The sequence below is a fragment of the Castor canadensis genome, chromosome 2 (assembly GCF_047511655.1).
Source record: "Castor canadensis chromosome 2, mCasCan1.hap1v2, whole genome shotgun sequence".
Taxonomy (NCBI): domain Eukaryota; kingdom Metazoa; phylum Chordata; class Mammalia; order Rodentia; family Castoridae; genus Castor; species Castor canadensis.
In genome coordinates, this window is record NC_133387.1 from 116,253,226 (window position 1) to 116,265,352 (window position 12,127).

Sequence of the window (12,127 nt, forward strand, 5' to 3'; positions counted from 1 at the left end):
TTTAGCAGCTGCCAGCCAGTTTCTGAATGTTTGGAGGAATCAGAGAATGGGCAAATTCATGATAAAGTTTCTGCTACCTGGAAATTTTCCCCATTAATCTTTGTCCACTGAATCTTAGCTTCTGTGATAAGCAACCTTCATTCATTGTTGTTGTTGTTGTACTGGGGTACATTGTGACATTTGCAAAAGTTCTTACAATATATCATAGTTGAATTCACCCCCTCGATCATTCTTCTTTATCCTCCTCCCTCCACCCCCCATTCCTGAAACAGATTAAACAGGCAACCTTCATTCTTGACTCTCTTGCCGCTTCTCTGCAGTCTATCAGATTGCACCTCGAGAGAAGAACAGGATGCAATTTCTTCACAGACCATAAACCTCCTGTAGATCTTGATCCTCTGTGGGCTACCCTTTGGGGCTCTTTGACAGTCCATTTGACTATAGATAAATGATGTTTCAGATATCAGGGATGGCAGAGCACTGTGGGAAGGAATTTCTTTAAAACCCAAAGAGATTTCTTGTACTCACCTACTCTGCTCCCATATGATGTTCTCAGGTAAACTCCACTAAGGGTTATAACTTCACACTTAAGCTTCTTTATAATGTTAAAATTCTGACTTTACTGTCTTTTTTAAGACTTTAAAAACTGGGCATGTTACAGCAGCCACTTGAATTTTTTTATGAGGATTTGTCTTTCCCACAAAAGTGTTATCAAAGTTAGTGACTGCATGTCACATGACCAAGGTTTTCTTTAAGAGCAGTCTTCCTTTCCCTGTCACCGTCACCAGCTACTTGACAGAGCATTGGACATGTTGTGGATGGTATCACCTATCCCCTAATCACCTGGCTAGGTCTCCCTTGGAACCAATGCAGGCATCTGTGCCTGGATGGCTGCCTCTCCCTGAACAAGGAGTCCTATTTCTCTCTCTCTCTCTCTCACCCGCGTGCACGCGCACACACACAGACACAGAGTTGCCGATGACTAAAACTCTGTGAGAGAAGATCAACTGTTTTAGCTTAAAGCTTTCCAAATGCAAGCACTTCTTTATATCCCAAGGTGGGCAGGACTAGAACCAAAGCAAAGAGAGAGAGCAGACGGGCAAGAGGTGGTATTTGAGAATGTGATCTAGCTTCAGGTCAGGGCTCACTCATGAGTCTCTTTACTGGGACCTCCTGGCCAAAATCATGCCAACTGTTAGTGCTTGAAACTTGAACCCTAAAAGGATTAGGAAGTGTGTTGGGTTGGTCTGAAGCACCAGGTGAATGGTGGGGTTGTAAGAATGCTCCTAAAAATTGAAAAGCTTATTAAAGACCAGGTATTATACGATTAAAAGCAATGAGAAAGCCCAAACGGTCCATCAGGCCTCGTACCTTCTATTGTTCTGCTTTACTGGAACCAGCCCCCAGTGCTTTTGAGCTGTTGGCCAGGGTCAGCTATCAGAGACAGGGCACCTTAGTGAGATACACATTGCCACTTAGCAGGACCTCACATACAGAGAAGCTCTTTTGAGTCCCATCAGTGAGGTCAGGCTTTTGTAAGTTCAGAGTTGCCAGCTGCCAGAAGACTTGATCAAGTTACTAGAGTTGAGAATTTTTTTTTTTTTTTAGTGGAGTTTAAATTTGTGGCCTTGTAACTTGCTTGGCAGGCACTCTACAACTTGATCCATGCCCCCAGACCTTTTTGCTTCAGTTATTTTTCAGATACATTTTTGCACTCAGACCAAGATCCTCTTATGTGCATCTCCCTGTAGCTTGGATTATAGGTGTACACAGCTTATTTGCCCAGGCTGGCCTGGAACCATGGTCCTCCCAATCTCCACTAGCTGGAATTACAGGTATGAGCCATTGCCTGGAGTTGAGACTCTTAATACAAGTTTCAACTGGTGGTATAGCCAGAAAACACCTTGGGCTGTGAATTTGAGGTGCCTGAGCTAAAACACAAACAATGTTTGGACCGTGCCCCATAAATTCCTTCTTTCAGTAAATCTCAACTGCCTAATATGCAACAGGTATTCTGCTGGGGGTCCAGAGGAGAGGCCCTTATTTGCAGTTAGGTACCTGAAAGAGATAGATGTCTAAGCAGATAGTTACAAGTAGGTAATTTTAAGCCAGTGCTCTTCAAAGAGCTCATGGTACCGCTGATGCCAGAAATGTAAGGAAAAGCAAAAATCTTTTGAGTACATTTTCAGAGAGCAGCAGAGGCAGCACTTTGCAGAGACAGGAGTAGAAAGCCTGGGAACCTCATGGTAGGGGATAGGCATTTGGTGGAGAAGAGGGTGGGGCTAGACAGAAAGAAGGGCTGCTGTGCAGTCTGGAAGTATCACCTGACTCTTGAAAAGACTTATGACTCCTTATCACAGAGTATTTTAAGAGGCCCTACTTGCTCTATAATCTGGAGTGATCCTTAGACAAGGAGGTCTGAATGAAATCCTCATGATTAGAAAGGTGTGCTGGTAACACCCCTCATTGTAGGAAAGCACATGGGCCTGAATGAAGACTGGCAGGGGTAGCTCTGTGGGTGAGTCTGCTACTGGGAGTTCCCAGAGGTTTGCATTGTCCCTGTACCAGTCACCAAGACAGGCAGAGATGACCATTGCTGTGGAACATAAGGAAGAGTTGAAAAAACAAATTGAATTACAGAAAGCAGATTACTTCTGATGACAGAAAGGGAATATGACTTCCTCGGTTAACCGTTCCAGTTATGCAGTGCTACACAGAAGGTAAGTGCAGGGAACACCACCCTGTGGCTCCTAGCCCTTTGAGAACTACTTTTCTCACGTTAATGATACCTGCCTGGCTCCTCTTACCAGGCGCTTTTCCTGCCTCTTGTAGGTCTCTCTCTTAAAATAAATTCTCCAACTAGTACTTTAGAGAATGAGTAGATGGTGATAACCTAAGCCAGTATTTGGTAACCTGCTGGTGACTGCTATCCTTGCCTCATATTTGTTCTCTATCATTCTGAGGTATGAGGCACAGTGTCATTTTTTACTGAGTAGACAGGGAGTTCCATCTGGCAGTGTAACCATGGAGGAGACAAAGATGTCTGGTGACTTGTACATTTTGCAGTCTAGGGAGCTAGGTCTTTCAGGAATGACCAGTAACATCATTTAAGAAGGTAAACCGTTGTGCACATTTTACCTCTCTATGTTTTACATATTGCTAGACAGATATTCATAATCAGACTCAGTATTGAAGGTAAGAATATCTATGACTTCACCAAAAGGAAAGAGTTCCCCTCCTTGATTCCAGCACTCTTATTCATGAAGGTTACCTTATTTTGCTAAACCCGTGCCCAGTTTGGGTCCTTGTGGCTGCAGGACACCACTGCCTGCCTCCAGCCAGAGCGTTTTTCTTCACTCTCCTTCCTGAACTTTTCCTGCCAGGTATCTTTACCTCTGCTGTTCTTTCCACCAGAATGCTCCTACCCTGGCTTGGCTCACTCTTCTCATCCTTCAGTACCCAACTTAACCGTCACTCAAGGGCAGGACACCTTTCTGTTCTCACTATAGCAGATATCCTGTGTAAGCCCCTTGGTACAGAGTTATACACTGAAAAGTGATCAAGAAGATGAATTCCACGTGTATATTCTCTGTGTCCCTCTCTCCCTTCCTTCCTCCCTCTTTCCCTCTCTGTCTCTACTTCTAACACACACACACACACCCCTATCTACCTACCTATCTATTCTGGCATCCCTCATTTTTCTTTTTAGCACTTACTAGAATTATAAATAAATAATTTTATATATTGTGTACTGTCTTTGTCCCCTTAGAAATTAAGTTCTGTGGGTGAGGGGATCCTCACCTATTTTTCTCACTATAATGGGCAGCAGTGGTGCTTAACAATTACTTGTTGAATGAATAATGTATTAGAAGTCAGAATACAAACACCACAGTTTCCTTTCCTGAGTCATTTCTGTCTTGTCTCTGATTTTTCTCCCTGCTCAGTGTTCCAAGGTTATCTAGTTAATATACATCTATTGCCTTGTTAGCATATTAAAATTCTCAAAGGCTTCACCATCCACTCATCTCTTAAACTTTTTTTTATGTGTGTATTGGTGCCATTGGTCATGACCAGCTCTGCTGCGTACTCATCCCACATAAGGCACTGAGATTCCCTCCCAGATGTCATAACGATGTTTTGGAAGGTTCTGTGGGTCCCACCACAGTTCAGAGATGGGCAAGAGTTCCTATTTTGTCCATTACCTTTGTCTATTATTAACTCTTCTCAGAATGACTGTGCCCTTTCCTAGAAACAAAAAGTTACAATGCCATTGGGAAGTGAAAGGAAATCATTCAATCTTTCCATAACCATTTTGTGAAATACTGATGATGTGATAGTTAATGAGAATTTTTTGATGAATTGGACAAAGGTCCTATCCTTAAGGCATTCAGCTCCACTGCCAATTAGACTTTTGAGTCAAGATGTGGAGAATGTTCAGTCACACTTAGAACTTAAGAGTTCTCTAAATTGTCAGCTTTTTACTGACTGTATTTTCTCTATACCTGTAGTTTCTCTGCAATTAAAGTGTGCTCTGAGAAAGGTACTTTTGTTCATATAATAATGGAAGCAGCTGTTGGAAGTATAAATGTGCAAACCTTGTGGCTTTGACAGTGAAGAATGGGAAATGGGGGGGAAAAGCGAGGCAAAGGCTAGATTATCTGTGGTGTTGAGACAGGATTTGGCCAGCAATTTCTGTTTAGACTAAAATATTGAGAGCCAAAGGACGAGGAAGTAATTGTACCAACCCTTTGAAACCAAATAGCTATTTAGAGATATTTGAGCCAGAAGCCTCACTTACAAAGCCTCTTAGTGTCAGTTAATGGCCTCTGTCCAGGGGATATCCCAGGAATCTACAGGATAAATATCTGCCTGGTGTCATCCACCAGAGGAAAGTCCCAGAGTGAAATGGTCCAAAGACAACTGAGTCTGAGAGTCTGAGGTACTTCTGCTCCTAAACAGCCTTCTGGACCTGGATTCTGGAGTGGTGTTCCAGAACTTTCGGAGTCTATGGAGACCTTTGAATCAAAGGGCTGAGTCCTAAGGCCTTATGTCCTCCTCCTGTGCTCTGAGCTCCAGCCTCATGCTTGTGTCCTCCTCAGGTTCCTCCTGATGATGGGAGTGCTCTTCTGCTGCGGAGCCGGCTTCTTCATCCGCAGGCGCATGTACCCACCACCACTGATCGAGGAGCCTGCGTTCAACGTTTCCTACACCAGGCAGCCCCCAAACCCCACTCCAGGTCAGCCAGCCCCCGTCCCTGTCTCTCCTCCTTGCCATGTTGTGTCCTCTGCAAACACTTGTAACAGGCATTGCAGCAGAGTATGCTACACGAGAGAGAATTCAGACCATTTTATTCATTCAAATTCCAATGGCCAGCTTCATTATTCGTTTATACTGATAACAAATGCAGTGTATACAGGGTTGTATGCCCATCATCTCGTACTCTTACATTGTTATTGATGCATCTTATTTGAATGTTATGCAGTTCATATGTGCATATTATTTGTTCTGCCTTTTTCCTTAAAATGTTACCGTATTTATGTAGGAACAGTAATGTCTCTGCCTTTCTTAATGCCTCAGGACTTTATGATAGTAAATGGTAATTTGTTTAGATACTCTATGATTGCTTTTAATTTGGTTTTTTGTTTTCTTTCTTTGGCAGTACTGGGGTTTGAACTCAGGGCCTCATGCTTGCTAGGCAGTTGCTCTTATAGCTTGAGCCACTCCAATAACCCTTTTTCTGTGATGAGTTTTATCCAGATAGGGTCTCGCAAACTGTTTGCCTCGGGCTGGCTTTGAACTGAGATCCTACTAATTTCTGACTCCTAGGATTGTAGGTGTGAACCACTGGAATCTGGCTTGTTTTGCTTTCTTTTGCTTTTTATTTGTTCATTCATTCAATATGGATTCTTTGTGCACTTATTAGTATTCTGAGTAATCATAAATCTTGCAGCTGTAGACAGTTTTGTAGAAGTTACATTTGGACTTTTTAGGTTTATCACCCAAAGCAATGTCTCAGGGTCAAAGAGAATTAGCTGTTTCTTGATTCTTACAAAACATTTTTTTCATAAGTGTGTAAATGACCCACATACTGTAGTGGGTAAGTGTTGGCTCTTAAGAACTCAGGCTGGTGTCCTGATTTTGACAGTGCCTAGGAGGTTCCTCTTCTTAGGAAGGAGTTTTATGAGAACGGAGGGGAGTCTAGGGCCCCAGGGCTGGGCAGACATTGCTTCTCCTACCTCTGTCCTTATGAACAGGTATGTGGTAAAGCTGGAGGCAGGTATGTTGATTGTGTTTATGCAGCTCTGCTTCCAGTAACAGTTTCTACCTGTGGTGTCTTCATTGATTACTCACTGCAGGTAGATAGAGTTCTAGGAGCACATTTTGCCTTGGTGTTTGCACTTATGCAAAGTGAGTTAGTCCTAAAGATCTACTGTGCAGCATAGGGCCTACAGTGAATAAAACTTATAATTAAAAACTTGCTAAGAAGGTAGATCCATAACTGTTCTTACCACACACGTGAAAATCAAAAGTGCTAATGGTAAATAAGAGGACAGAGAAAGCTTTTGGAGGCAATAAGTATGCCTATGCTATATATTATGGGTTAGGATATTTACTTGTCTTCAGACTCATCAAATTGTACACATGAAATAAGTACAGTTTTTTTATATCAATCATACCTCAATAAGTTAGTTTAAAATAAAAGCAGGAAATTGTCTTCTCTCTTCTGCTCTCCTAAGGATATTCTAATCTCATCATGGGAAGAGAAGGGAGCTGGTCTTTTGTGCATTTGTTCTCCTACAAATGGTCCACACAATTTTCCTTTTAAAAGGAATTATCTTTACTATTCTTAGGCATGTTCCCATAAGAGTTCATTGGCAGCCAGCTGTACCTTAAACTTTCACTCAGGGTTAGCAGTGTTTTGTATGCATATATTGATTTTATTCTTTCCTTTTCTGCTCTGTCATAAAGTGAAACACAAGTTTTCAGTTAAAATGGGAATCCAGAACTATCACTTAATGGACTTCATCTGAATTAGAGTTTTTTGTACAGTGAAAGCAGCCCCTGTCCCCATTAGTCAGTGTGACATATCCTTGGTCCCTGGTCCTGGCTGAGTGTCAGGCTTGTTGCTCCTCCATTGATCTGAACTGGGGCAAATGTGGTGAGTAGGCAATGTGTTTAGATCCACAGTATTTATAGCTTTGTATGTTGCCTTGACTGACCTGCATCTTGGGTGTTACCAGAAGAGAATGCATCACACTGTGCTCTCCTTCCTAGTCACTGTCTTTCGTTTCTGCATAGCTAGGCACTCTGTCTGTTGGTGGAATCCTCAGTCTGCCCCTCAGTACTAAGCAGTAGGTCATCAGATCCTACCACATTTTACTTCAGACCCTTACCTCACCCTGAGCAGCACCTGATACAGGTTTTCCTAGTCACCAGTCACCACCAGCTCCTTTGTGTCTTCCACATGGCTGCCAGAAAAGTCCGTAAGAAAAAGGGAAGAAAAGCACATAGGTTGTGTTATTCTTCATTAAGGTCTATGCTGGCTCACTTTGCTCACAGCTGCAAGTCTAGTCTCCAGGACACAGCCTTTCACACCTCAGCTGACCTTCCCACCTCTTTTCTTGCCCCTCCTCAGTGCTCAATCTAAACAGCCTCCTCCCATCAGTCCTGTCATGGTACTGGCTTTTTGTCTGCCCTCTCTTGGCCTGGAAGGCTCCCACTTTTCTTCCAAGATGCTGCTCTGTGCTGCCATAACAATGAATTTATCCCTGGCCATTTCTCTTCTCCCACTCTCTCTACCCTGGGTACTCTGCCTCCTTCTTTAACAGCTTTTAGTCTGGTGAGGCTTGTTTAGTATGTCTTGTTCTGGAAGCTAGAAAGCCCAGGAACACAGAATGAGCATCTGGTGAGGGCCTTCTTGCTGTATCATAGCATAGTAGAAAGTATCATGTGGGTGAGAGAGAGCAGCAGACTCAACTTAAGGTCTGAAGCTGTTTTATTATCAGCATTTAATTCATTTTTGAGGGTATAGATGTCATGACCTAAACATCTCTCATTAGGCTCCACCTTTCAACACTGAGATTAAGATTCAAACACTTACTTTTGAGGGGCAGAACAACTGTAGTCTTTGATGTATACTTTGGCTCCCCCACAAGCTTTGTATAATACTTAATTATCAGGCACAGAGCAGACACCCACATCTGTGGGCCAAGTGGAATGGAGCTGCCCTTGGGTTTGTAGCCTGGTAAATGTGGGGTCAGGATACATGGTGGCCACACCTTGTTCCAGATTTACTATACACTTTCAGGTATGTGGGATACCAGAGCACAGCCTGGATTCCAGCCCCTATTCCTTTTCACCCCATGTGCTTTGTTTGCCTTGAACCCTGGTTTAGTAGCCCAGAACATTTTTACGAATAACTATAGTCACTTATCCATATTGGTCAAAAATATTTGAAAAAAATTATGCCTGTACTGAATATGTACAGACTTTTTTCTTGTTATTATTCCCTAGGCAGTACAGTGTAACAAGTAATTGTACAGCATTTGCATTGTACTAGGTATTACAAATGATCTAGAGACAATTCTGTAGTATATGAGAGAGTGTGTTTGGGTTACATACAAATACTGTGCCATTTTAAGTAAAGGACTTGAACATCTACATATTTGGCTATCCAAAAGGGTCCTGGAAGCCAAGGATGATTTTTTACATATATATAATATATATATTCCACCCAGGTTCAGCCTGGGTGAAAGGTTGTTGCTGTAGATTGAGAGGCAGTCAGGACGGGATATTTGGCCCCACACTGTGATGTTATGTGGAAACATTCAGAAACAAAGGTATCACATATTTTATTCCAAGACCACCAGTGATGCAGACACCATTGGAGCTAGTTGAAAAGAGCCCAGTGGTGGAGAGACATTGATTTGGGTCTCTTGCTCTGTACAGTGAACTGCTAGTTGTCCTATCATCTTTTCTGACCACAATGCAAACCTAACTCTGCATTATCCCTCCATTTTTATTCTTGTAGTCCTGTAACAGAATGACATAGTTGATCCCAAAATTCACTAGGCTATCACATGCACATAGGCTTGCTTTGTTCCGTAAGAATGTATTATTTCCATAGTTTTACTACTAAATCATTGGCTCCATTTTTTTTTAACAGTGGTAAGCTCAGGAAGGATTTTACTATGTTGACTTGACTCTTTAGAAATAGTAATATTAAAAATAAAAATATGTCCTGTTAGTTTATAAATAGCTCTGTTCTGGATACCCACATCATCCTTAGGGTAGAGTTCATCCCTGCTGTAGCTGTTTGCTGGTGTTTGTGGGAACACCATGCAAGGCCTGGTGTCTTTAGGAGTAAGGAGATATAAGAGAAGGCCAAGTGAAGGTAGCAGTAAGGAAGAGAGAAAAGGTGGATGCACTAACAAATATGGTAGACCCCTAGGGTAAATATCACACCTAGGAGCTATGCCTAAACAGTGTCAAGAAGTACTGTCATATGCACAAACTTGTGTATTTGCTAAAGAGCTCCATTTTCCATTTATTTATTAGTAGCCTCAGAGAAGGGAAGTGGATTCTGGCAAACTATTATTTGTTAATGAAGAAGAATAGGCAGATTTTAGAAAACCAGTGCTCATCCACTGGAGGGCAGGGTATAGCAGCAGCTTATATTCTGGTGTGCATACAGGCTTGCATTGCTGTTAGGACCAGTGTCCAAGTCCAACGTCACTGATGATGAGGCAGACAAATCGAGAATCTCCACATTTCCTGATCAAAAATGGGAGTAATGTGCTAGCATTATGGTTCTGGGGTGTTAGCATGGGTTGGGCAGGACTGTGAACTAAAAGGAAGGGATGGGTAAAATAGGTATGGGGACTAAGGTTGAAAGGCAGGGCTCCAAGCCAGCCCAGGGACTAAAAGAAACAAAGGCTATTTCTACTGGCCAAGGGTCTCAACTGCACAGAGGGTAACAAGTGGGAGGAGTGTTGAGTAGCTGAAGTTTGGGGAACAGAAAGAGACAGTGATGGGGAAATAAAATGTCTGAGATCTATGAGACCTAGGGTGAACCTCAGCAGTTTATCTGCAAAATGAGCTTGTATGAAGAAAAGCATTCCATGTTATATATAGAATATGTGCACAGTGGTGACCAAGGTGCAGCAATAGAAAGCCAGAGCTCCAAATGCTCCCAAAATCCTTTCACACCATGTGCTGACAGGGACCCATCCATATGCCCTCAGGGTAGAAAGGAAAAATCAACTTCACTCATTCATTCATTCATTCACTCATTCACTCAGTTAGAAAACATTAGCTAACCAGTTCCATCCATTGTGTTCATTCAGGAACAGAGTGTACATGAGATACCTTAATTACCCTTTATGATGTCAAAAAACAAGTGCAGAAAACCACAAAAACTTTAGTCAAGATAGAGCTGTGTAGGTCTGCTGATGAGGAGGAGCTAGATTTTAGGAAGATCTGAGAGATGGCCTCTGTAGAATCAGTGCACTTATGACTGAATGAGGGGAGGGGGATGTTTTATGGAACATTATATAGCAGCTAAAGTCAGTAGTCAAGATCTATGTCCTTTGTAATTGTATGGTAAGACTACTTAAAGAAGCATTTAGTGAAGAGAGGTAGATTTGCATTTGGTAGGATGGCTGTGCTTCCACCTGTCAGGAGAGTAGACAGTAATGTTATATATGGTGTTACTGTGATTTACATTTTTTAAATTATTTCCTTTAATGTGATTAATACTGATTAAAAAAAGCCACACACAAAAAAAGTAGTTAGAGTGGGTGGAATGTTCCCATTGGGAAGATGCAGTTTTTTGTTTTTTTTTTGTCTAGCTGCACTTTTGTGGTGAGTTCATTGATGATTTGCTGTTTTAATATCTCAGTCCTATAATAAACCTGTCAGCCTCCAGAGATGGTGGCCACTTGGCTAAATGACACCAACTGTGAGAAAATGAAAATGGGGGAAGGTTGTTTTGACAGCTTAATTGGAGGGTACTCCAAATCATAGCTGAAGCTGATAGGGCTGCTTCAGTAAGTGAGGACAATCTGAATTTTGGAACTGGTAGCATAAATGTATCCTCATCCCATGGTGTACATTACCATGATTAGTTCCAGGATGCCCTGTGAATCCAAGAATTCTTAAGTCACTTACAGAAAATGGTGTATGACCTGCACATATCCTTCTGAATATCTCAACTCATCCCCAGATGACTAATGATTTCTAGTACAACAGAAATGCACTGTAAATAGCTGTTGTCCTATATTGCTTAGGAGATAATGACAAGGAAAAGTCTGTATGTATTTCAGTACAAGTGTAGTGTTTTTCTCAAATATTTTTAGTCTGCAGTTGGCTGAATCCAAAGATGCAGAACCCGGGGATACAGAGGGCTCACTGTAATTATTTTTCCACATGATGATGCTTCAGGTCTGCAGAAATGGTTTTGGGACAGCCCTCCAGGTTACATGGCTTCCTCTCCAAACCCTGTGTCTCTAACATTTTCATTCTCATTTTTTTGTTGTTCTCCTTCCCCTGCCATGGAAGGAACAGTGGAATGAGGGAACCAGGGTGGGCCACAGGAATCCTGTTTTTTTTTCATGCCTTCCACTGCACTACTCCCAATGCCTTCCTTTAGGACTGCCTTACTTTACAGTTTAGGATTTTATGGAATAAATTAACTGGGAATTTAAAAAAATTTTTGTTTAAAAAGCACAAACGCCAGTAGCAGTCTCATAGCTACTAGAGTATTCCTTATTAGTCTTCTCTGATGGTGGCAGTGAACTAGTTGGCTGGGGAGTTAGGGTGAGTGGTACGGCTATGAGAGTAGAACCATCTAGAGAAGCCCAAGGTTGCCTATGGACAACCTCCTATGGGGTCATTTCCTATGACCCCACAGAGAAGGACAGGTCTCTTAGATGGATTTTCTGTTTTGAGTCTCTCTCTCTCTCTATCTATCTATCTATCTCTATCTCTATCTCTGTCTCTGTGATTGCTCTGGTCATTCTCTTCCCATCTTGGATATTACCCTTTTCCTTTCTCTAACAGCTCAATTACTATTATTATTAATAATCATACAGTCCACATACAGTAGACAAATCTAGGATGTTCTGCC

The 12,127-nt window shown here is 42.0% G+C and overlaps 1 protein-coding gene across 4 annotated transcripts in view; it reads left to right on the forward strand.

Moving 5' to 3' along the window:
* The window catches only part of Vopp1 (VOPP1 WW domain binding protein), a 95,984-nt gene that overhangs the window by 66,526 nt on the left and 17,331 nt on the right, over positions 1–12,127 (forward strand). For all 4 annotated transcript variants that reach the window (XM_074065525.1, XM_074065524.1, XM_020165941.2 and 1 more), the window contains one exon: positions 5,100–5,236. In XM_074065525.1, coding sequence (XP_073921626.1) covers positions 5,100–5,236 — 137 coding nt within the window. The remainder of the gene's footprint in view (positions 1–5,099; positions 5,237–12,127) is intronic.